The following is a 20,869-nucleotide window of genomic DNA, read 5'->3' on the forward strand; positions in this document are numbered from 1 at the left end:
TTCCCAACACCAAAACAAAGTAATAAAAAGTAAATTCTTTTCCACTAATGCAGGGGTCTCCAAACTACGGCCCGCGGGCCGGATGCGGCCCGCGAAGTCCTCTCATCCGGCCCGCGGAGAACTTTTTTGTCCAACGAAAAATCGTTTGTTGGTGATGGCTGAGGAACTTTGCCCAGAAAAATCAATGACATGCCTGGAAGAAACTGGCCCCCGAACTGAAATTTGATAGTTAATGCGGCCCTCGGACTGAAAAGTTTGGAGACCCCTGCACTAATGCAATGGTTTTATAAAGGGAAGTAATTGTGTTTTCCTAATTTATCAAAGGGAAGTAAGTGCTATAGGACTAAATAAGGACATAATTAGAATTTTTGTAAAAGATGATATTTTTTTAAAACTTGTGTTTAATGAACATGCCGACAATTATTACTATCAGTTTGAAAAATGAAAATTATTTCCCAACACTTTCAATAGTAATTTTGTAACTCATAAATCCAGACTAATGCGCACGATAATTGTCTAACACTTTAATCCATCCAAGTATGTCAACGACAAACATATGTATTTTTACATACAGAACTGAGCTTTATATATTAGATTATAGCATGAAAATTGGAAGAACTATTAGGCCAAGCTTGATCTTTAATTAGAATATCTTAGTGTTAGTTAGGAGCAAGCCGATATTAGGGAAATCTACTTTAATTAGGTGTATTTGATGATATTTTTACAATATTTGCATGTTTGAAGTATTATTGTTGAAGAACAACTTATTGATGTTTATTGTAATTTGTATCATTGTAAAGGGAATTGTCTGTGGTTTCAGAGGATATGCTTATTAGAATTTTAGGAGATCGCGTTAAGTTTTTATATAGGGTTATTTGGGGTCGGTTAGCACAAAAGCGGGGGAAATTTTCACAGGTAAGCGTTAGAATTCGTGCCAAGAGCAAGGTGTCATCCGAGATGCTCGCGGGTGGGGTATATAAACCGGTGGGTTAGCCTTAGATGGGATGGAGAAACGACGGCCCTAGCCAGTAATTTATGCAGCACACGTATTGGCGCTATAGTCTTGTTAGATGCGCGCTACACAGACAATTCCCGCTCAAGAAAGATAGTCAAATAAAGATTTGCAGAAGACGGCTTATTCTTCATTCTTGATCGTCTGTGACTGTGACTGAGAGTGAGAAATAGAAGCGAAGAAGAACGTTACAATTGATAGAAGCAAGAATATTACAATAGAACAGCACATTTTGAGAGCAGTAAAAACGTTACAATATATATATATATATATGGGTTGGTAGATGGGTAAGTGTGGGTTGGTGGGTAGGTAGGTAGTTAATTGGGGGCGTGGGTGTGTGGGTGGGTAGTTAGGTAGGTGGTTGGGTGTTTGTGTAGATGATATGCACATTTCCATTTTGCTAGCCTAGTAACAGCGTTACAAAACTCGAACTTTCAAGGCTAGTTCACTGAGCCAATTATTGAGCCTTACATTAAACAGTTAATCAGTTTAATAATGTAGACGCCATTGAAGTAGGTCTGAGTCAAAGCCTGATGTTATAATAAAACTTCATCTCTCTTTGTTTTCTTATAAAAAGGTTATGTGAAAAAAAATTTTTTTAATTTCGCAAGGGCGGCGTCACAGGAGGGTGCAATTTTTCTCTATGTACAGTATATAAAAATAAAAGTAGATTTTGATTTGACACCGTTCATCCGATAGGCATGAAACTTTGGGGAGTTTAATTATAACACTCTAGGAAAGGGTTCTGTAAAAAAAAAATCAAAGCTGCAAAATTGGCGAAGAAAAATATAAATATTGGAAATATTGTCATGTTTGAGAAACTCTGCAGTGTGGTAGATGAATCTGAATGTGAAATAAATAAACATTTGAAACATGGTAAGGGGTGGAAGCAGGCGTTGTAACTGAAATAGCAATATAAACATAAAGTGATATTTCAACGCCAAGGGTAGACAAAGGTACAGAATATAGTCCAAGTAAAGACAGAACAGACAGACCCGACGGGTTCCGAACCTACCACTACGGCACCAAATCGCCTCGCCTTCCATGCCTCAAGTCAGACGTGTAACCGACTCTACCAATCAGCTCTACAAAAATGGAGCTTTCTTGGCAGACCACTATCATAGCCTGTGACACGGAAGACGCGGGCTGGCGTGACCTCTGAACCCTAAAGGGTCTGACCGCTAGCCTTATAGACACAACAAGGACTATTATTCGACCAGACAAGCGACACAAGTATAGGGACGACGATACAGACAAATAGTAGCTTCCTTGAATGGGTATAGTGTAAACATGGTAAGGGGTGGAAGCAGGCGTTGTAACTGAAATAGCAATATAAACATAAAGTGATATTTCACCCAGGATTCTGGGATTTATTTGAATCTCTTGAAAACGAACAGCGTTATTTTCCCCTGAGCTGAAAGAAGAATCTGCATTGACACATAGCCCATTCTCTGCTTCTCTAGATGTTGCCAGCATTCCCGATGAATTAAAAGATGCAATCTTTGATTTGCGGAATGATTTCGCGTCACGTACATTTGTTAAACACAATTTGGGTGAAGTATGAGTCATTCATACCCCAACGTGAAATTGATTGCCTTTCGAGTTTTAGTTCCTTTTGTGTCTACATATCTTCGTGAGAAGAGATTTTCAAAATGTTCCCAACAAAAAATAAAACAAAGAAATAAATGTTGAGAATGACATGAGGTTGGCATTAACAAAAACTCAACCGCGAATGTTGAGGTTAGCTAATAGTAGTAATAGCATGTACTTTCACTCACCGTATTAAAACAGTTATCACGAATAATTGATATTGAAAGTCTACTAAAAAAATCTTATTTTAGTGCTTATTAATTTCCTTACTAATTTCGACTTTTTAATTCCATGGGGGTCGCGGGTCACTTATTTTTTATAAAAGGGGGTCGCTACTTCAAAAAGTCTTGGAACCACTGATCTAGAACCTTGATCTGATTAAAAAATGTAATCTAGCGGTGATTAGAGAAACCAAAATATATAAACAAAAAATGGCAGCTGTTTCACGTGTTGCACCAAATATAATGATTGCTGGTACGGTACATTTGAACCTAGACGTCTAGATCTAGAATATAACTTGAGTCTACGTGTAGTTCCTAAAAGGTCCTAGATATAGGTATCTAAATATTTAAAAGAATCTAGATCTAGATCTAGCAGCTAGCTTGTGAGCAACCGTTAGAGCTAGAAGAATGGCAATGGCGAGGAGTTGGAGTTAATTAAAAATTATTTTAATAATAAAATTAAATTGAGAAGGGTACGAAAAAGGCCTGTCACCTAACGTTTTTGTCTCGCATTTTAGAATCTACTTAAGATCTAGATTCTACAACTGAACCTGATTGATTTGGGGGGGGGGGGGGGGGGGTTGTAAAGTAAAGTGAACTAACCTATAATTTTAGTTTTTCTTACTATTTGTGAAATCTACTTAATTCTCAATTTAAACATGACAACTGAATAAAAAACGTCCATACTTTATCCTCTAGGCACTAAATTTGGGGGTTGTAGCGAGTTTAGACTAAATTATTGAATTTTAAATTTATTTGTCACTCACAGCTATGATATGACGGATCATCCATGACAACCTGGTTAAAAGTTGAAAGGTTTAACTTTTTAAGTGACCGTGAAATAGATCTAATTTTTTTTCACAAGAGAGTTCCTAAAAGTAGAATTGGCCCGTCTATCGTCGGGTAATATTTTTAGAGGAAAAAAATTTAAGAGAATGTCATCAGAAAAGAATTAAAAAAAAGACAAGACAGAAGTGATTTTTGAATTCTTTTATTTCTTTAATTTTATGACATTTTTTATTGTACAAAAGAGCAAAATAAAAAACCATGCCAGGTAAACGTATCCATTCAAATAGCGGTCACGTGGTCAAAAAAAATAAAAAAAATGTGGTTGTCATTTCTCGGTCGATCTTATAAAAAAACGGTTGAAGATATTTGATTTATTTTTTCATAGAATGATAAAACTAATAATGCTTTACTATGGAAATCAATTTTGTGAGAGGGAGATCTATATTTAAAAAGTTAAATTATTTTGAATGACACCGACTTTAAATTTAGCCTACATTCCCCAAAGCAATTTCTGAAAATGCTTTTCTGGCATATTTAACCTTGCCACCTATAGCATGTTTTTATAACGTGAAAACCCGCCATTTTACTCGTGATAAACATTTTTAAAAGTAATTCTAAGAAGGTCTCTGGAACTAAGTCGAAAAACTCGCCGGAAGTCATGGTCCGATCCTTACGCCATGTTCTGGTTAGCAACCAAGGACGCTTTTAAGTTAGTGAGCCTCCCTATATAATTTATTATAATTATTTAAATTATTATTATTATAATATCTGTGAAAATTTATACTGCACTTGAATTCCAACATGTTAACAAATGTGAACATTTTTCTTGAAGTTTGATGCAGACTTTACTTTAAAAACTTTAAAATTTAATTTGGCTGTGGATCGCTCTGGCTCTGCTGTCCGCTAAAAAAGGCTAAATGTTTTCTCTACTCTAGGTGATCGCGATCTAAAAAAATAGATATCAGGGCTTCCCAATTTTCTTTTAATCTAGTCTTAGCTATTCATTCAACGTTGACATAAAGTTTAGGACAAGTGTTTTATTCTAACTCCTAAGATAGGCGCAGGTAAAAAAAAAGAATAGAATCTAGATTTAGATCTAGTAGTAGGTCAGAGGATAGTAGATATTAGATATAGTTAGATAAAACTATTCTTCAGTAAATTATTTTTACTGCTATCTAGTATCAACATTTTATTAATGACTGAGTGTCTTAGATTTTTATCTTGTGTAGTGATAGGCTTCAATTAATTTTTAACTGACTTGGAAAGTAGGTTAATTAGATTTTTGGTTATCCTTTGTTGTCTAAAATGCCAATTTTTATTTTGAAAAAAAAAACAACCTATCCTTTTTCATTTAGGTACACCAGGTACTGGTAAATCCACTCTTGCCAAGGAGTTGTCTCAGCGAAGTGGACTGAATTATATTAATATTGGAGAAGTTGCTGAGCAAGCTGATTGCATGGATGGTTATGATGAGGAGCTTCAATGTGGTATACTTGATGAAGACAAAGTAAATTCTGTTTAAAGTGCAAGATTTTAAATTAGAACAGAGCTTTATTTAAAAAATTAAAGTACTTACAAGTAAAACAGTGCTTATTGTAAGTGTAACACCGATTAGGTACATCTTGTCATCATCCTCTTATGTACATTTACTTCCAGAATTTTAGCTATTACTGAAAATTGTCATTCTCTCTTTCTCGCCTCATTAGATTTCACCATCTTTCTCTTATTGAACAATTAAGTAGTTTTACTTGATAGACTGGTGTTTTATAAAATGAGAAAGAACCCAACGTTCTTTATTTCGCTTAGTGCAAAGAGATCAAATGAAAATCATAAGCTAGCTAAAAAATTTATTAGTACCACTACCTTAAAGTGATGATTTTTCTCATAAAAGGGCTTATTTATTTAAATTCTCTTTTATTTGTGCTTTAAATTTAATGAAAAAGGCTACAGCTAGATCAGTGGTTCTTAAACTGGGTTTGATTGCACCCTAGGGGTTCAGTGAGTCAGTCTCAGGAGTTGGGCAGGGTGACAACATACACCTGACTCATGATTTGTGATGGGATTTTGTCAGTGCAGATAGTAAGCTAGCGGCAGCGGCTGATAATAGTTTAATACAACAGTGCAACAACATTACTATTAAAGTGCGCTAAATTGAGATATCATGTATCAGTATTGTGATATATTTTTTTATCGTGGAACTTTTGATGTCACCAATGTTGTCTACGCCACACATACAGCTGGGTGTTGGGCTGTGTATTCACGTGCTGTGACAATTATATTTTTTATTTATATATGCATGGCCCAGTTGTCGATTTGGTACTGTCGTCATGATTTCTTTCTTAATATTTTAATCCCTTAACACTAACTATAGCGAACAAAAAAAAAAGTGGTTGGATGAATATGTACAATATGGATTCACATGTATAACGGAACTTGATGTCATGACTGCATGATTTGCTATATCAAGTTGAACAATTAAGTCTAGCACTGCCTAAACTAAGAGAATACTTCCTAGATCATAAGAGAAACATTTTTCATAATAAATCTATACATACTTATGTAATATAGAAATGCTGTAAGAGAGCTCACTTTTTTCTGATTAGGTGATTGATGAACTTGAAGAAACCATGTCTGCAGGTGGAAACATTGTAGACTATCACTCATGTGAATTTTTTCCTCAACGATGGTTTGACATTGTATTTGTTCTTCGCACAGACAACACTATTCTACATTCACGACTGACAGAAAGGTAAATTAAAGTTCAGTATGTTTACTTTTGTAAATCCCTCTGTAATGGGTTTTGGCTGTTGCCATGGTAGTAGCTTGATGCTGTGGTTATGTTTTTGTGTTCTCAGTACATTGTCGATATGTTATGATGCTAACATAGCATGATGCTATAGTGTTAGCAAGTTGTTATGGAAATTTTCAAGTCAGGGATGTGACTGTTCCAATTTTTCAGTTAGAGCTACACTTCCCTCCGCTATTTCAATTTTCTTCTAATTTTTTTGACATTTTTTTTTACAAAGTTTTAAAAATTCTGAAATAAAAAACCCTAAAAAAGACCTGTATAAATGGCTGACATGCTTCTAGAATCTAGTTAGCCCAATGTAATTTCAGCTATTCTGGTTGATCTCATTATCCATCACATGAACTAAGAAGTAAAATTACAACTAGGCTCTTGAATGTCAAAACCTTTTTCAAAGTATAGACAGGGGCTACCATGTCGATGTTTACAAAGATAAGACAAGAAATTAAAAACAAGAGTGCAAATAGATCATTACAGTCTGGATTGAAAAAAATTCCAATTTTATTCCATTGTCTGGCCACATCCCTGTTGAGAATGTGACCAGAATGTGGTAATGTGATGCTGTGGTATGTTGAGAAGGTAGCATGATGTGGTAGTGTGGATATGTTGAGAAGGTAGCATGATGTGGTAATGTGATGCTGAGGATATGTTGAGAAGGTAGCATGATGTGGTAATGTGGTGCTGTGGATATGTTGAGAAGGTAGCATGATGTGGTAGTTTGATGCTGTGGATATGTTGAGAAGGTAGCATGATGTGGTAATGTGATGCTGAGGATATGTTGAGAAGGTAGCATGATGTGGTAATGTGGTGCTGTGGATATGTTGAGAAGGTAGCATGATGTGGTAGTGTGATGCTGTGGATATGTTGAGAAGGTAGCATGATGTGGTAATGTGGTGCTGTAGATATGTTGAGAAGGTAGCATGATGTGGTAATGTGATGCTGTAGATATGTTGAGAAGGTAGCATGAAGTGGTAGTGTGATGCTGTGGATATGTTGAGAAGGTAGCATGATGTGGTAATGTGATGCTGTGGATATGTTGAGAAGGTAGCATGATGTGATGCTGTGGATATGTTGAGAAGGTAGCATGATGTGATGCTGTGGATATGTTGAGAAGGTAGCATGATGTGGTGCTGTGGGTATGTTGAGAAGGTAGCATGATGTGATGCTGTGGGTATGTTGAGAAGGTAGCATGATGTGATGCTGTGGATATTTTGAGAAGGTAGCATGATGTGATGCTGTGGATATGTTGAGAAGGTAGCATGATGTGATGCTGTGGGTATGTTGAGAAGGTAGCATGATGTGATGCTGTGGATATGTTGAGCAGGTAGCATGATGTGGTAGTGTGGATATGTTGAGAAGGTATCATGATGTGGTAGTGTGGATATGTTGAGAAGGTAGCATGATGTGATGCTGTAGATATGTTGAGAAGGTAGCATGATGTGGTAATGTGGTGCTGTGGATATGTTGAGAAGGTAGCATGATGTGGTAATGTGATGCTGTAGATATGTTGAGCAGGTAGCATGATGTGGTAGTGTGGTGCTGTAGATATGTTGAGCAGGTAGCATGATGTGGTAGTGTGGTGCTGTAGATATGTTGAGAAGGTAGCATGATGTGGTAATGTGATGCTGTAGATATGTTGAGAAGGTAGCATGATGTGGTAATGTGATGCTGTAGATATGTTGAGAAGGTAGCATGATGTGGTAATGTGATGCTGTGGATATGTTGAGAAGGTAGCATGATGTGGTAGTGTGGTGCTGTAGATATGTTGAGAAGGTAGCATGATGTGGTAATGTGATGCTGTAGATATGTTGAGAAGGTAGCATGATGTGGTAATGTGGTGCTGTAGATATGTTGAGAAGGTAGCATGATGTGATGCTGTGGATATGTTGAGAAGGTAGCATGATGTGGTAATGTGATGCTGTAGATATGTTGAGCAGGTATCATGATGTGGTAGTGTGGATATGTTGAGAAGGTATCATGATGTGGTAGTGTGGATATGTTGAGAAGGTAGCATGATGTGATGCTGTGGATATGTTGAGAAGGTAGCATGATGTGATGCTGTAGATATGTTGAGAAGGTAGCATGATGTGATGCTGTGGATATGTTGAGAAGGTAGCATGATGTGATGCTGTAGATATGTTGAGAAGGTAGCATGATGTGGTAATGTGGTGCTGTGGATATGTTGAGAAGGTAGCATGATGTGGTAATGTGATGCTGTAGATATGTTGAGCAGGTAGCATGATGTGGTAGTGTGGTGCTGTAGATATGTTGAGAAGGTAGAATGATGTGGTAATGTGATGCTGTAGATATGTTGAGAAGGTAGCATGATGTGGTAATGTGATGCTGTAGATATGTTGAGAAGGTAGCATGATGTGGTAATGTGATGCTGTGGATATGTTGAGAAGGTAGCATGATGTGATGCTGTGGATATGTTGAGAAGGTAGCATGATGTGATGCTGTGGATATGTTGAGAAGGTAGCATGATGTGGTAATGTGATGCTGTAGATATGTTGAGAAGGTAGCATGATGTGGTAGTGTGCTGTGGTGTTAGCATGATGTGGTAGTGTGCTTTGGTGTTAGCATGTTGCTAAATATGTTTTGGTTGTGACGTGTTGCTATGGATATGTTGTGTTAAAGCTAGCAGGATGCTTTTCTTGTTGCTGTATAAATATATCAATGAGAGCCACCTAGAGTATCCTTTGTATTGATTACAGTGATGAATACCAGTCTACTTTCTAAAATTACTGATTAGTTTATTGATATGGTATAGTGCAGGGGTCGGCAACCTGCGGCTCGCGAGCCGCATGCGGCTCTTTTGATATCAAGATGCGGCTCTCCAGCTCCTTGAACAAATACTAATAATCTTAATAAAAAAATAAAATATTTGAATTAAAAAAAATATTAGTGGCTCTTTAAAACCAGGAAAATTTTGAAAATTGTAACTTTTGGCTCTTCTGCTTCAAAAGGTTGCCGACCCCTGGTATAGTGGTTAAAGTGATTTTGGTTTTGTGAGGTGGTGTACATTTTTTACTATTTCTTGTTCTGTGTGTAGTGTTTTAAATATTAATTATTGAATAGCTTGTTTAAATGATACTTTTTAGAACTAAAGGGTTATTACATTTAATTTATTTTTTACAGAGGGTATAATGAAAAAAAAATAGAGGGAAATATATCATCTGAAATTTTTCAAGTAATTCTTGATGCTGCTAAAGATTCATACCCTGAAGAAATAGTTCATGAGCTGCCTTCAGACAATGCTGATCAGCTTGAGTCAAATTTAGATAAGATCCTAGAATGGTTAGCATTATGGAAGCAGCAACATTGACACTGGAAACTACATCATCACAAGGAAAGATGGGCTCAGCAGATCTGGAAATGTTACCAAACCACCTGAACTAAGCTGTATTATGACTACTCCATGTTTTATCAAGCCAATGATGGGAAACTGAGTTCACTTTATTTCCCCATTTAACTTAGTTTTTATGGTTGGCTAATAATGATAGTGAATATGCAGTGTTGTCAACTGGATAAAGCATTTTATTTATGATTTTATGCATTCAGTTTGTTGAGTAAGAGAATAATATTTGATGAGCAACTTCCAATATTGTTCATATTTTGGATTTAGTAGCTTTTAAAAAATTGCTTGTAAATATTTTTTGAATTTTGAGAAAACTAATGTGTTGATAGTTTGCCACTGAACCTGCAGTTTTTGTTGTACCATTAGATTGTGTGTAGATATTGCAGTGTGAGAAACTCATTGTTTTAAAACTAAGTTTCTCTGGAGTGATGAGCTAGCTTCTAAGATAAAGTTAGAATAAGTTATATTTCTGATAGTTGTATATACATAGCCATGTTGTGACTTATGGTGTGCAACTGCAGGATTTTAGTCACCAGATAGAACTGATCTTATACCAATTTTTAAATGTGTGGCAAAAAGGACTTCATGTGTTCACATTGAACATTTAAAACAAAGTTTAATGATATGCCTTAATATTTCACTTTTTAAAGTGGAGTTGATTGTTGATTTTGGGCTTTAGAAAAATAGTCCCTGAATTATGTTGTTTTAATTTCATTTGTGAGTACATCATGCATATTTGTGAAATGTAAGGGACTGTAATTCAGTCAGTTAACTGATTCACAGTTCTTTTTTCTTTCCTATTTTATTGTAGCATTAAAGTAACATGTACACCATGTTTAGTTTTTTGTTACATGTGTCATAAAGGATTTTACAAAGAAGAAAAAAGTGTTTTTGGTTTTTATTCTACATATCATGCATTTATGATAGGAAACATATGGTACAGCAGCAATACTTCAATGGTGATGTCATATTCCTATAGTAAATAACTATGGGAATATTAAGAGAAAATAAACTGTTTTATTTAATTCATAAATCTTTGTTATGTTGTCTAGTTACTTAAAGAATACAGAGTATATAATTACATGCAAACAAAAAATTAAGACTGTGAACACTTTAGATGACTCTAAGAGGCTGTGAAATGAAGTAATGCATCAGCTAAGATGTAAACAGTATCAATGTTCTAATTATGAAGTTTTATAACCACTAAATCAAAGTACATCTTCACACTTTGTCTAGTAAGTACAAATGAGTTCAGTAACAAAGGTTATCAAAACACAAGCACTATTGTGAGGGCCAAGCTTTCTGGAGTTGATGAACATGATCAGGGGGAAATTCTGTTTGGTTTTAAACAACCCTGCTGCCACAGCGCACCTCTTCATACCATTCACACTGGCGTGTTTTATCGGAGAATGCTGTGCCACGAGGACACTGTATTCTTTGCACTCTCTTGCCATGAAGGCATTGGATAAAATGACGACAGCTTGATGGATCCGGCACTTGACCATTCAGCTTGCAAAGTGGATCTTCTTCATCTGAAATTAAAGTAGTCTATAATATTAGGGAGAAAAATTGGGTATTGCTAGCTGAGCCTACCACACCATGGTTAACTGGCTGAGCCATACACACCATGAGACTGCTGGTTGAACCATGATGCACCATGGCTGAGCCATACCACACCATGGGTAACGCTGGCTAAGCCATACCACCTCACTCCTGGGCCATACCACACCATGGCTGGGCCATACCACACTATGGATACTGCTGGCTGAGTCATACCACACCATGAGACTGCTTGCTGAACCATGATGCACCATGGCTGAGCCATACCACACCATGGATAACGCTAGCTGAGCCACACCACACAATGGCTGTCAGTCAGCTTTTTAAATCTCAACTCCACTTTGACAACAGCGTAGAGCTGAGGGGTCTAAGACATAACCTAACCATCAGTTATTTACCAACCCCCCCAGATAAAGTTACCCCTTCCCAGTTTTCCTCCACAGCAATTAACAGTGACGCCCCCTTAAGTATAACTATTATAATTGTCAACAAAGTAAGAAATCTGGAAATGCATAGCATGCTTACACATACCTATAGAATGCTAAGCACGGAAACCACAAAAACGTAAAAGATAGTAATTTCTTCCTGAATATGTTCTAGACCTTACTTATATCCTAACCTCTGCTCTAACCCTAATTCTAAGATTAAGTTTAATGTTAGGAATAGTTTTAAAGTCATGTCCTACTCCAGGTTTTCTGGGGGGGGGTTTGATTGACTTAGGGATGTATGTCGAATTTGCACTTAAAATGCTAAGAGTTGATAATGATACACATTGGTTATAAAGCATGTGCATCTTAAAAATTTAAAAGTAAATTTATAACATTGTCATATTCATTTAAATGTACAGCTACTTTGCTTAAATCTGTTTTAATCTCATATCCCTTCATACTTACAAATCGGAATGGACATGGGTATCTTTCTCTGACCACAGTCATAGGCCACAGACTCTGCAAATTCACAGGTTTCATTTCTAGGCCAATACAGTGTTCCATCTGAACAGCGTTGTTCTGCAACCATTGTCCCATTGGAACATGAGAGGAACTTAGAGCAGTCCTCTGGGTGGGGGTTGTTACCAGTTTTTTTAACACATCTTGGGTCACCTTCAATGTAAGGGGAAAACAAACTAAAGCCTACCCATAGACATTAACATCAAAATCTTTGTAGAAAGTTATTAGTTTTAAATATTTTTTAAAGTATTTTAAAATAAACATCTATTTAAAAAATGGCTCTACATGCATAAATTTATCTGAACACTTGGTGTTCTTTTTTCACTTGTAGCAATTTTGCCTTTCTCAAGGGATGGGCTTTAGCTTGTAAAAAATAAACAGGTGACCCTATCTAACAGTCTACAAACAAATGGGAGAAAAAAAAAACAAATAAACTTAAAACATTACTAGATATAGATAGCTGTGGTCGGCCATTGCAGTCATCTCTGTCTGGATCCCATTCCCACACACAGGCAGAGGCTAGCTTGGACCAGACTTGACTGGAGTTACACTGAATGGATTGAATCACTTCCATGTCAAAGCCACACTGATGGGCTATAGTGCAGTCCACAGTGTCACGGACCTGAAAGGTTGATCAGTTTAATGTTATGCCACGTGGCAGAAATCAGCTAATGGTCAATAGAATCTTTGCAGTGGGATACAATTATCAGTTGATTCAAAGAGATAAAATATGTTGGTATTTTTAACATGTAAAATACATCATTGTTGTACTTACCCATAGTCCTGGCTGAACATTCTCACAAATTGTAGGATCATAGTAGTAGTAGTCATAGGAGTATGACATTACAGATAAAACCACGACCAAAAATATACGCAGCCACATTTTGATTAATGTCTCTAGGTAACAAGTTAATAAATATTATTTGATACAGGCTAGTCCAATTCTAACTATTACTGGAAACTTTTCATTAATTGTCCCAAGCCCATTTGCATTTGCTTTTTCAGAATATTATGATATGCAACCGCCAAGACTAAAACGGATGAAATTTTGTGCATGATTTTAGAATCCTCTTTAAATAACTAGGCTGTGTTTGAAGATACCTGCTGAAAGCAATGAAATGGCCTGTTGTGAGGTCATGGTAAATAAAAGCTGCTGACCGCTGGTTGCTGCCACTGGTGGGGAAAACATGCCAGACATTGTGTGTTTGTTGTACATGTTTGCAGGGAAGTTAGAGCAGGCTGGAAAACCCCATCAAAGTAGAAGGAAGAACAAATATTGAAGACAAATAAAGGGCATGATGGCCCTATGACAGTTGCTTGGAAAAGCATACACAAACTCTTGAAGCTGTATTTGACAGCTTCTGTGCATACTTTTAATGTAGAAAACAACATAAGCACCATAACTTCTTTTGTCATTAAGTTAAAGACAGTTGAAAAATACAGTAATAAATGAAAATTTAATAGAAAAAATACCGATATTGTTTGTTCACCAAAAATTTGTTTCTGTACATTTTTTATTTAATTGAAGTTGAGGCAAATATTGCAGGCAGCATTAAATACATTTAAAACAGTCCCACAAGTATCTTTATGGGTAATTCCTTTATTGAAAAAATGCTTGAAAGCTATTTTGATGTTGTTTATAGTTTATAGGGATGAAAATAAGTAATAGATATACATGTCAAGCATTGAATGAAAAAAAAAAGATAGACAAAACAAAATTAAGCTATGAAGTGAAAAATGATATTACCTTTGATTGAAGTATATTTACATAATTTATTATATAAATATATAAACAAAAGATCACAATGAAATGTGTGTGTAAATCATATATAATCTCATTTTTGTGAAATAACTTAAAATGAAAGAATCAAAATCAAAGCATTAAAAAGGATAGTGTAAAAGTTATTGTATAAATATAAGTATGTAATTTAAAGTGTGTTTTAATTTTAATACTGAAAGAAGTGTAAGTTTGTGTGGGGGTAAAGGTTGGGGTGGGTGGGGGATTCAATTTAGCTGTAATTGGACATAAAACAGACAACTTTTGGGTGAGATGGTCTAATTTTCTGCTAGCTATTTTTAGCTTCAAGTGTTTGTTAATCAACATTTAATAATCACTAGCTCATGATTGGAGCTCATAATTCCTTTCAGCTTTAAAGTCCTCCAGTCCACCTGTAAATAGGCTGAACTCATCTAGGCTTAAGGCCTATCATGTTTTAAAGGGCAATACACTTTATTGGATAACAATTAAATTATTTTATTTATTAATATTTTTAGTGGGCCTACACATCACAGATACTTAAAAAAAACATGGCTAATGAAACTTCAATGACTACTTAAAAATATTAATTTTGAATTATCCATAATACGGAAGTTTGCTTGTGTAATTATTTTTGAACTTACATTTTTAGTAAAATTAACATGAACTTCTAGTTTTGATGTCAATGGAAAAGTTTCACAAAAAGTTATTACTCAAAAAACATGCACAATTTTTAAGAGGCTGATGTAAATTAGGCCTGCTTTATGATGTAACATTGTTATATTGTTTTGATGCTAATTCTCTGAATTTTATGATAATTGGATGTAAGATGTTACTTAAAGTTAAATTATGATAAAACTTGTGACTTCAAGCTAAATGGTTCCTTGCTGTGTTGAATGCTGAAGCAAAGCACAGATGTCGGGATCGAAACGATAGCTCTGAAAAAATTAAAAGAGTTTTTAACTGTATGGGGGATTTAAGCAAAAGAGTAGTAATTTGTTAGTTAATGGGGTTTTGTAAACATGAATGGTTCTCTATCCCTGTGTATTTTTGTGTAAAATTTCTTATAATCTTCAAATCATTGGAAAAGTAATATTCTGAAGACAATGCTGAAATCATCAAATTAAAGAGACAAGTATACAGATAATCATCTACATGCCATAGGATTTCCTTGTGAATTTCTGTATATCATCTACACTTGTGATGGTTTTATTTCACATTAAGATCTGCATGATTAGGGAACATCTTTTGACTATGATAAATAGAATGGAATAATAACAAAATGTTTGGCTGAATGCAAAATGTAATATAAGTTCTTGGCTAAAGGAGAATTTGCTATTTTTCTAAAAATACAACTTTAAACATTTCTGCTTTTAGAACATCAACACATTACACTGAATAAATTTTTAATCAACTTCTGCCCTCATATTTCATCACCAAAACCTTGATGCCCTAAACCAGTTAACAGCTGGCAGTCCCAATTCTTCATGTACAGAACTGCATTTTTGCCTCATGCATGTTTCCAGCCCTTATCACAGCACCTCTTGGTTACATTGGGTGATTTCTGCTGAGTACTTGGGCACCTAATGGGTTTTTACGGACAGCTTCTGTCAAGAGAAGTATAGTCCACCTTGCTGTTGCACATTCTGATACAGCTAAAAACCTTTAACCAGCAGATGGCCAAGGCAGTTGGATAGGCTTTGGAGACCAAGTTAGGACATGGGAGTTGGATAGGCTTTGGAGACCAAGTTAGGACATGGCAGTTGGATAGGCTTTGGAGACCAAGTAAGGACATGGCAGTTGGATAGGCTGTGGAGACCAAGTTCCTGTGGTATGCTGGAACCTGTCAGGACATGGTAGTTGGTATGTGGACTAGATCTTCCAGGTGTTTAGTAGAATCTTTAGGTTGTTTGGTTGGTAGTTGGTATGTGGGCTAGATCCAGAGGCGTAGCGAAGGGGGGGCAGGGGGGTACATATGTCCCCGGGCGCCGACCTTAGGGGGCGCCAAAATGGGTTGGAAAAACAAATTAAAATATCATTTTAGCTGCCTTTTTGCTTTATAAATATAAAAAAAAATATATGAGGTGGTGAGTTGTGGAAATCGAAAGTTTGAGGGGGGGGGGGGGGGGGGGTGTGCAAATTGAAAACTGAAAGGTTGATCCCGAAGGGGGCGCCAAATTGAAAGTTTGTCCCCGGGCGCCGGGAAGGGTCGCTACGCCTCTGGCTAGATCTTCCAAGTGTTTAGTAGGATCTTTAGGTTGTTTGGTTGGTAGTTGGTATGTGGACTAGATCTTCCAGGTTTTTAGTAGGATCTTTAGGTTGTTTGGTTGGTAGTTGGTATGTGGACTAGATCTTCCAGGTTTTTAGTAGGATCTTTAGGTTGTTTGGTTGGTAGTTGGTATGTGGACTAGATCTTCCAGGTGTTTAGTAGGATCTTCAGGTTGTTTGGTTGGTAGTTGGTATGTGGACTAGATCTTCCAGGTGTTTAGTAGGATCTTTAGGCTGTTTGGTTGGTAGTTGGTATGTGAACTAGATCTTCCAGGTGTTTAGTAGGATCTTTAGGGTGTTTGGTTGGTAGTTGGTATGTGGACTAGATCTTCCAGGTGTTTAGTAGGATCTTTAGGCTGTTTGGTTGGCCACTGGGAAATTAGTACGCCCTTGGTGCATTTGGTTAGTCTGTTTATAATTGTTGGCCTTTAGGGCAAAATAATCTTAAGAACTCAGACATTTGGCAGCTTCCTAAATAGTTTGGGAGTGGGTGAAGAGGGGCAAATCCTAATTATATCCAACATTGATTATACAATGACACAGATATATGATAATTGCTACTTCAGATAATAGAAAACAGCAAAGAAATGGTTTGGCATGTGCTATCAACTATTAACACTACTTCAATCAAATATCCTAGTAAGGGAAATAGGAGCTTTCCAAGAGTCCAACTACATCATTCTATTCTTTTGGATGACAACTTAGCTTTTCAAACAACTTATAGCTAACTTGTTATTTCACTAAGACATTAGCCATTGATGAATTATCCTTTTTAAAATAATAATATTTTAAGGTAACATATATTGTCTAGATTTTCTCAATTCCCATTTCACTAAGACATTAGTCATTGATCAAATATCCTTCTTTTAATAATATTTTCAATTCTAATATCTTCTTTAACTTTTAGAGAGGCTGAAATGTTATTAAAGTAAAGTTCCCTTTTGAATCTTACGGTCCTTGGGACAAGTGAAGTTTCTGTGACCTCAGCATATGAAGGGATAGTGTGGTCAGCACTATGCCCAGCCGCCTTTACTTTCAGAGCTGGGTGGACACAGGAATGGTATACATACTTAAACCCGGATTTGAACTCAACAAGACTTTCAGGTTAGAAGTTGAATGCTCTGCCATTCAACCACTCTGTCCCATAAGATGTAACGAGTATTTCACAAGAAATATTACCTTTGAGTAGTATATTTTTGCCAGTTCTTTATTAGGTTTGAGACTATGACCTCCAACTAGACATCGAGCATATATAAAACAAGCCATCGCTATTCCTTTAGCAATATATAAAGGGAGACAATCTGTATCTGTTGCCAAAACTGGCACATCTTCCTCATTTAGCTGAGCTGTCCTAAGAGATACAACAAACCAAGTCACAAACTAAGGTAAAAGTAGACCTAGCCAACACCCCTCCAACAGGTAACCAAAAGCTTGCCTAAGATTTATTTTATAAGATTAAAAAAATCAAATTAATGTCCAAATAATTTTTCATTTACTGGTAATTAAATGAGCTTTATAAATGTAAAACGCTAAAGATAACAAACAATAAACCATTTTTTAAGTTTTAATTTAAATGCTGCTATTATTTATTAATTTGTTGTACATCATTCTTACTTGTAGCCCAAGTCACATGCTTTTGTGTAGAGTTTACTTTTATAATAGAGTGTGACAAGATTTCCCATGGCATACACGTTTCCTCTTTTTGATGCTTCTTTCAGACATATATAAGCGGCATCCATATCTTTTTTAACACCAATACCATACAAATACATAACACCCAATGCACCTTTTAAAAATAAAACATTAAAAATTGAAAATGGCAATTTAATTATCAAACTAACTACTTTATAGCTGAACATTTAAAAATATATATCATTCATCATTTTTGTTAAAACTATTCAATTGAATTAATACTTAATAATACATGAGAAATAATTTAGCAAAATGCAAAAAAATAAAAAATGTCCAACATCTTCAAAATATACCTTGAGACTCAAGACTTCCATTGCCACAAGCTTCTGAGTGCCAGAAAAAGGCTTTCTTCAAATCATGATATTCTGTTCCCAGCCTAGAGTAGAACATTCCAAGAACACTTTGTGCCTTGACACTGGCTTTAGGATTGCCATCATCTGCAGCCAACAGAAACCACCTGTTTGAACAGTTACCATAAGGAAAACCTCAGCACTTAGACTTGTGAATAATTCAAAACTTCTTTTGTTTTACCCTTTCAATTATTTAAGGTTGAACTAAAATGTTTAAAAAGCAAATAACTAACGTTTCAGCTTCTGAATCCGACTGCATTTCACCATAACCTTGATAGAATGCTCTGCCCAAATTGTATCTAGCTGCATAGATTAAATGCCTACAGAATTTGGAAGCTGATTCAGCTATAATCAACATGCTATCCATTCCTTCTTTCTGAAAATAAAATTTCTCTAAATAATGTATTTGGTTTAATACAGTTTTTAAATATATAGATTATTTAACAACGTGATCCTTACTGGTTACAAAGATTTAACTGAAGAATGTGCTTACAGCAGGCTAAATAGCCCACATATTAATACATATTTGAAGAAAAAATAATCAGAGAAAAAACTTCTTAAGAATGAAATCTTAAATTTTCATTAAAGGTAAAAAAGAATTTTCAGCAAAGAATGTACATTACCATATTGACCTCTGTACCAATACCATCATACTTCATTATTCCATACATAAACAAAGATTGGTAATCAAAATCCTTTGAATCATCAAACAAAGATAAAGCCTTTTCAAACTTTTCCTAAATAAAAGCAATAAAAAAACTGCACTTTATATCTTAACACAGTACAATGAAGTGTAAATATAGCTTATAATTTTGTAACACAGTTCTTTGTAAAAAATAATTTTTTTCATGTTTATTTTACAAATACATTTCTGGTTAAATAACAATTGATTCATATAAAACTATTATGCACCACATTAACAATACTAACTATTAATGCCTCTATTCTGTGCAAATGGTAAATATGATAACTATAAACCAACAATTTTAATGTGAATTTAATGATGGCCATTTACTAGTTATCTTTTGAGCTTCCATAATATTACTATATCATTTAGCTTGAAACAAGCCATCATTCCTCTATAGCTGGCTTGATAAGATAATACACAAGTACACAATTGTACTAGGCAATGTTACCTGTTGAAAATACAGAAGTCCAAGTTGAAATTTGGCCGCTGTTTCTCCAGCTTGAATTTTGTCTAATAAAATGATTTCAACCCTTTCTGCTATTTCTGCATCTGTCATAGATTCATTTTCAGGGTTAGCTCTGGTTTCTTCTGTAAGTTCATCCAGCTGATGTTTAGTTGTGTCAAATTTTACACGCTCTGATGTAATCTCTTTATTTAGTGCAACTGCAGCTTTATATATAAACAAAAATAGGCTTTATAAAACCAATTCATTGTTGAAACTAATACAGTAATGATGTTGTCATACATACAGAGTGGTAACTAACATAAATATATAACACTATGGGGGATGGCTACTGGGATATTGACATGATTTTTAATCAATTTTTAATTTCTTTAACTTTTATATACAGAATAGAATCTCATAGAAAAAAGAATTTCACACAAAGTGAACACCAAATGTGTGTGTAAAATATTGCAGAATATTAGTACTTTAAAAATTCATATTTCTTTTTGAGAAATCGGAAATAACGTAAAGTTCTACTTTCAGTCATAGCTGAAAAGTTGATAGAAAACTAAAAATTTGATATAATACTTATATATCAAATTTCATCAACCTAGCTGTAATGGTATTCAAGTTATTGTGTTCACAGACATAAACACACAGACATATGGACAAAATTGCAAAACTAAATTTTTCCAACTCAGGGAGGTGTAAAATATCGAGATTTGTGAAAATCTTGATTTTGATTTTTTTGCACTATTACAATACTTCCTCTTTACTTCGTATATGAGAAAGTAAAAATTGCTAAAGAAAGTTAATATTGCTAAAATTTGTCCTGGCACTCAATATGAATGGAAAGAAATAAAAGACTCAGAATATTCTTTTATGTTTAATAACAATTATTGCTTGGTGGTTCTTAAAGTTATATGTATAACACAATTTATAATGGATATACAATTTATTCATATCTAATACAATACATCAGACTACAAACAAAGATGAAAGGAAAGACTAATTTCTAGGCCTAACATAATTAACATTAGACACTGAGATAAGAACATACAGTTACAGAGTGTTACACTGTTAATACAAAGAAAAAAATAAAAGGAAAGAGCAGTTCGTAAGACTTAAGTCTAACACTAACAGTAACAAACAGGCCCCTGCCTTAACACATAACAGCCGCAACAGGACTGACACAATCACAATGATAAATCAGATGGTCAAATCAATGTTTGAATGTACCTACCCATGTTGAATTTGTTGACTTTCAATAACTTCTAAGCTATTTTTTTTGTATTTTTAACTTTAAAAAATTGTTATGTTTACTGTTGTTTCAAATGTTTAGTAAAAGTAAACAGATGTGACTGGCAGAATTGAATAATATAATTAA

General features: G+C 35.1%; 3 protein-coding genes across 4 annotated transcripts; 1 reads left to right on the top strand and 2 right to left on the bottom strand.

Moving 5' to 3' along the window:
• Positions 1 to 3,002: 3,002 nt before the first annotated feature.
• LOC131938801 (adenylate kinase isoenzyme 6) lies at positions 3,003 to 10,801 on the top strand. The gene is made up of 4 exons (XM_059296990.1): positions 3,003 to 3,076; positions 4,968 to 5,119; positions 6,216 to 6,361; positions 9,557 to 10,801. Exons 1-4 carry the CDS (start codon positions 3,034 to 3,036, stop codon positions 9,741 to 9,743), a joined length of 528 nt encoding a protein of 175 aa, XP_059152973.1. The 5' UTR covers positions 3,003 to 3,033; the 3' UTR covers positions 9,744 to 10,801.
• LOC131938800 (protein obstructor-E-like) lies at positions 10,660 to 13,670 on the bottom strand. Of its 2 annotated transcripts, XM_059296988.1 has the most exons (4): positions 13,059 to 13,658; positions 12,731 to 12,905; positions 12,230 to 12,436; positions 10,660 to 11,308 (listed from the first exon to the last, which is right to left on the bottom strand). In XM_059296988.1, the coding sequence occupies exons 1-4, from the start codon at positions 13,164 to 13,166 to the stop codon at positions 11,121 to 11,123; spliced, it is 678 nt and encodes a 225-aa protein (XP_059152971.1). In that variant the 5' UTR covers positions 13,167 to 13,658; the 3' UTR covers positions 10,660 to 11,120. The 2 variants fall into 2 exon arrangements, with proteins under 2 accessions (XP_059152971.1, XP_059152972.1); XM_059296989.1 differs by lacking the exon at positions 12,230 to 12,436 and having other exon boundaries at positions 13,059 to 13,670.
• Positions 13,671 to 14,089: 419 nt separating this feature from the next.
• Positions 14,090 to 20,799, bottom strand: LOC131938799 (LRP2-binding protein-like). Its single transcript, XM_059296987.1, has 8 exons — positions 20,726 to 20,799; positions 19,486 to 19,706; positions 18,973 to 19,086; positions 18,583 to 18,725; positions 18,293 to 18,456; positions 17,922 to 18,093; positions 17,487 to 17,658; positions 14,090 to 14,977 (listed from the first exon to the last, which is right to left on the bottom strand). The coding sequence occupies exons 1-8, from the start codon at positions 20,727 to 20,729 to the stop codon at positions 14,912 to 14,914; spliced, it is 1,056 nt and encodes a 351-aa protein (XP_059152970.1). The 5' UTR covers positions 20,730 to 20,799; the 3' UTR covers positions 14,090 to 14,911.
• Between the last annotated feature and the right edge of the window lie 70 nt (positions 20,800 to 20,869).

The sequence above is a fragment of the Physella acuta genome, unplaced genomic scaffold, assembly GCF_028476545.2.
Source record: "Physella acuta isolate Inbredline_101_S28 unplaced genomic scaffold, ASM2847654v3 ptg000257l, whole genome shotgun sequence".
In the NCBI taxonomy this organism is placed as follows: Eukaryota; Metazoa; Mollusca; class Gastropoda; family Physidae; genus Physella; species Physella acuta.

Excerpts from the sequence above, each read along its gene's own strand:
- LOC131938801 (XM_059296990.1), top strand. The coding sequence starts at position 3,034 with ATGGCAGCTGTTTCACGTGTTGCACCAAATATAATGATTGCTG. Across the intron at positions 3,077-4,967 it reads ACCAAATATAATGATTGCTG|GTACACCAGGTACTGGTAAA; the intron begins GTACGGTACATT and ends TTTTTCATTTAG. Across the intron at positions 6,362-9,556 it reads CATTCACGACTGACAGAAAG|AGGGTATAATGAAAAAAAAA; the intron begins GTAAATTAAAGT and ends TATTTTTTACAG.
- LOC131938800 (XM_059296988.1), bottom strand. The coding sequence starts at position 13,166 with ATGTGGCTGCGTATATTTTTGGTCGTGGTTTTATCTGTAATGTCATAC. Across the intron at positions 12,906-13,058 it reads ATGTTCAGCCAGGACTATGG|GTCCGTGACACTGTGGACTG; the intron begins GTAAGTACAACA and ends TCAACCTTTCAG. Across the intron at positions 11,309-12,229 it reads ACCCATGTCCATTCCGATTT|ATGAAGAAGATCCACTTTGC; the intron begins GTAAGTATGAAG and ends CTTTAATTTCAG.
- LOC131938799 (XM_059296987.1), bottom strand. Across the intron at positions 19,087-19,485 it reads GACTTCTGTATTTTCAACAG|GAAAAGTTTGAAAAGGCTTT; the intron begins GTAACATTGCCT and ends GCTTTTATTTAG. Across the intron at positions 18,094-18,292 it reads TGGAAGTCTTGAGTCTCAAG|GTGCATTGGGTGTTATGTAT; the intron begins GTATATTTTGAA and ends TATTTTTAAAAG.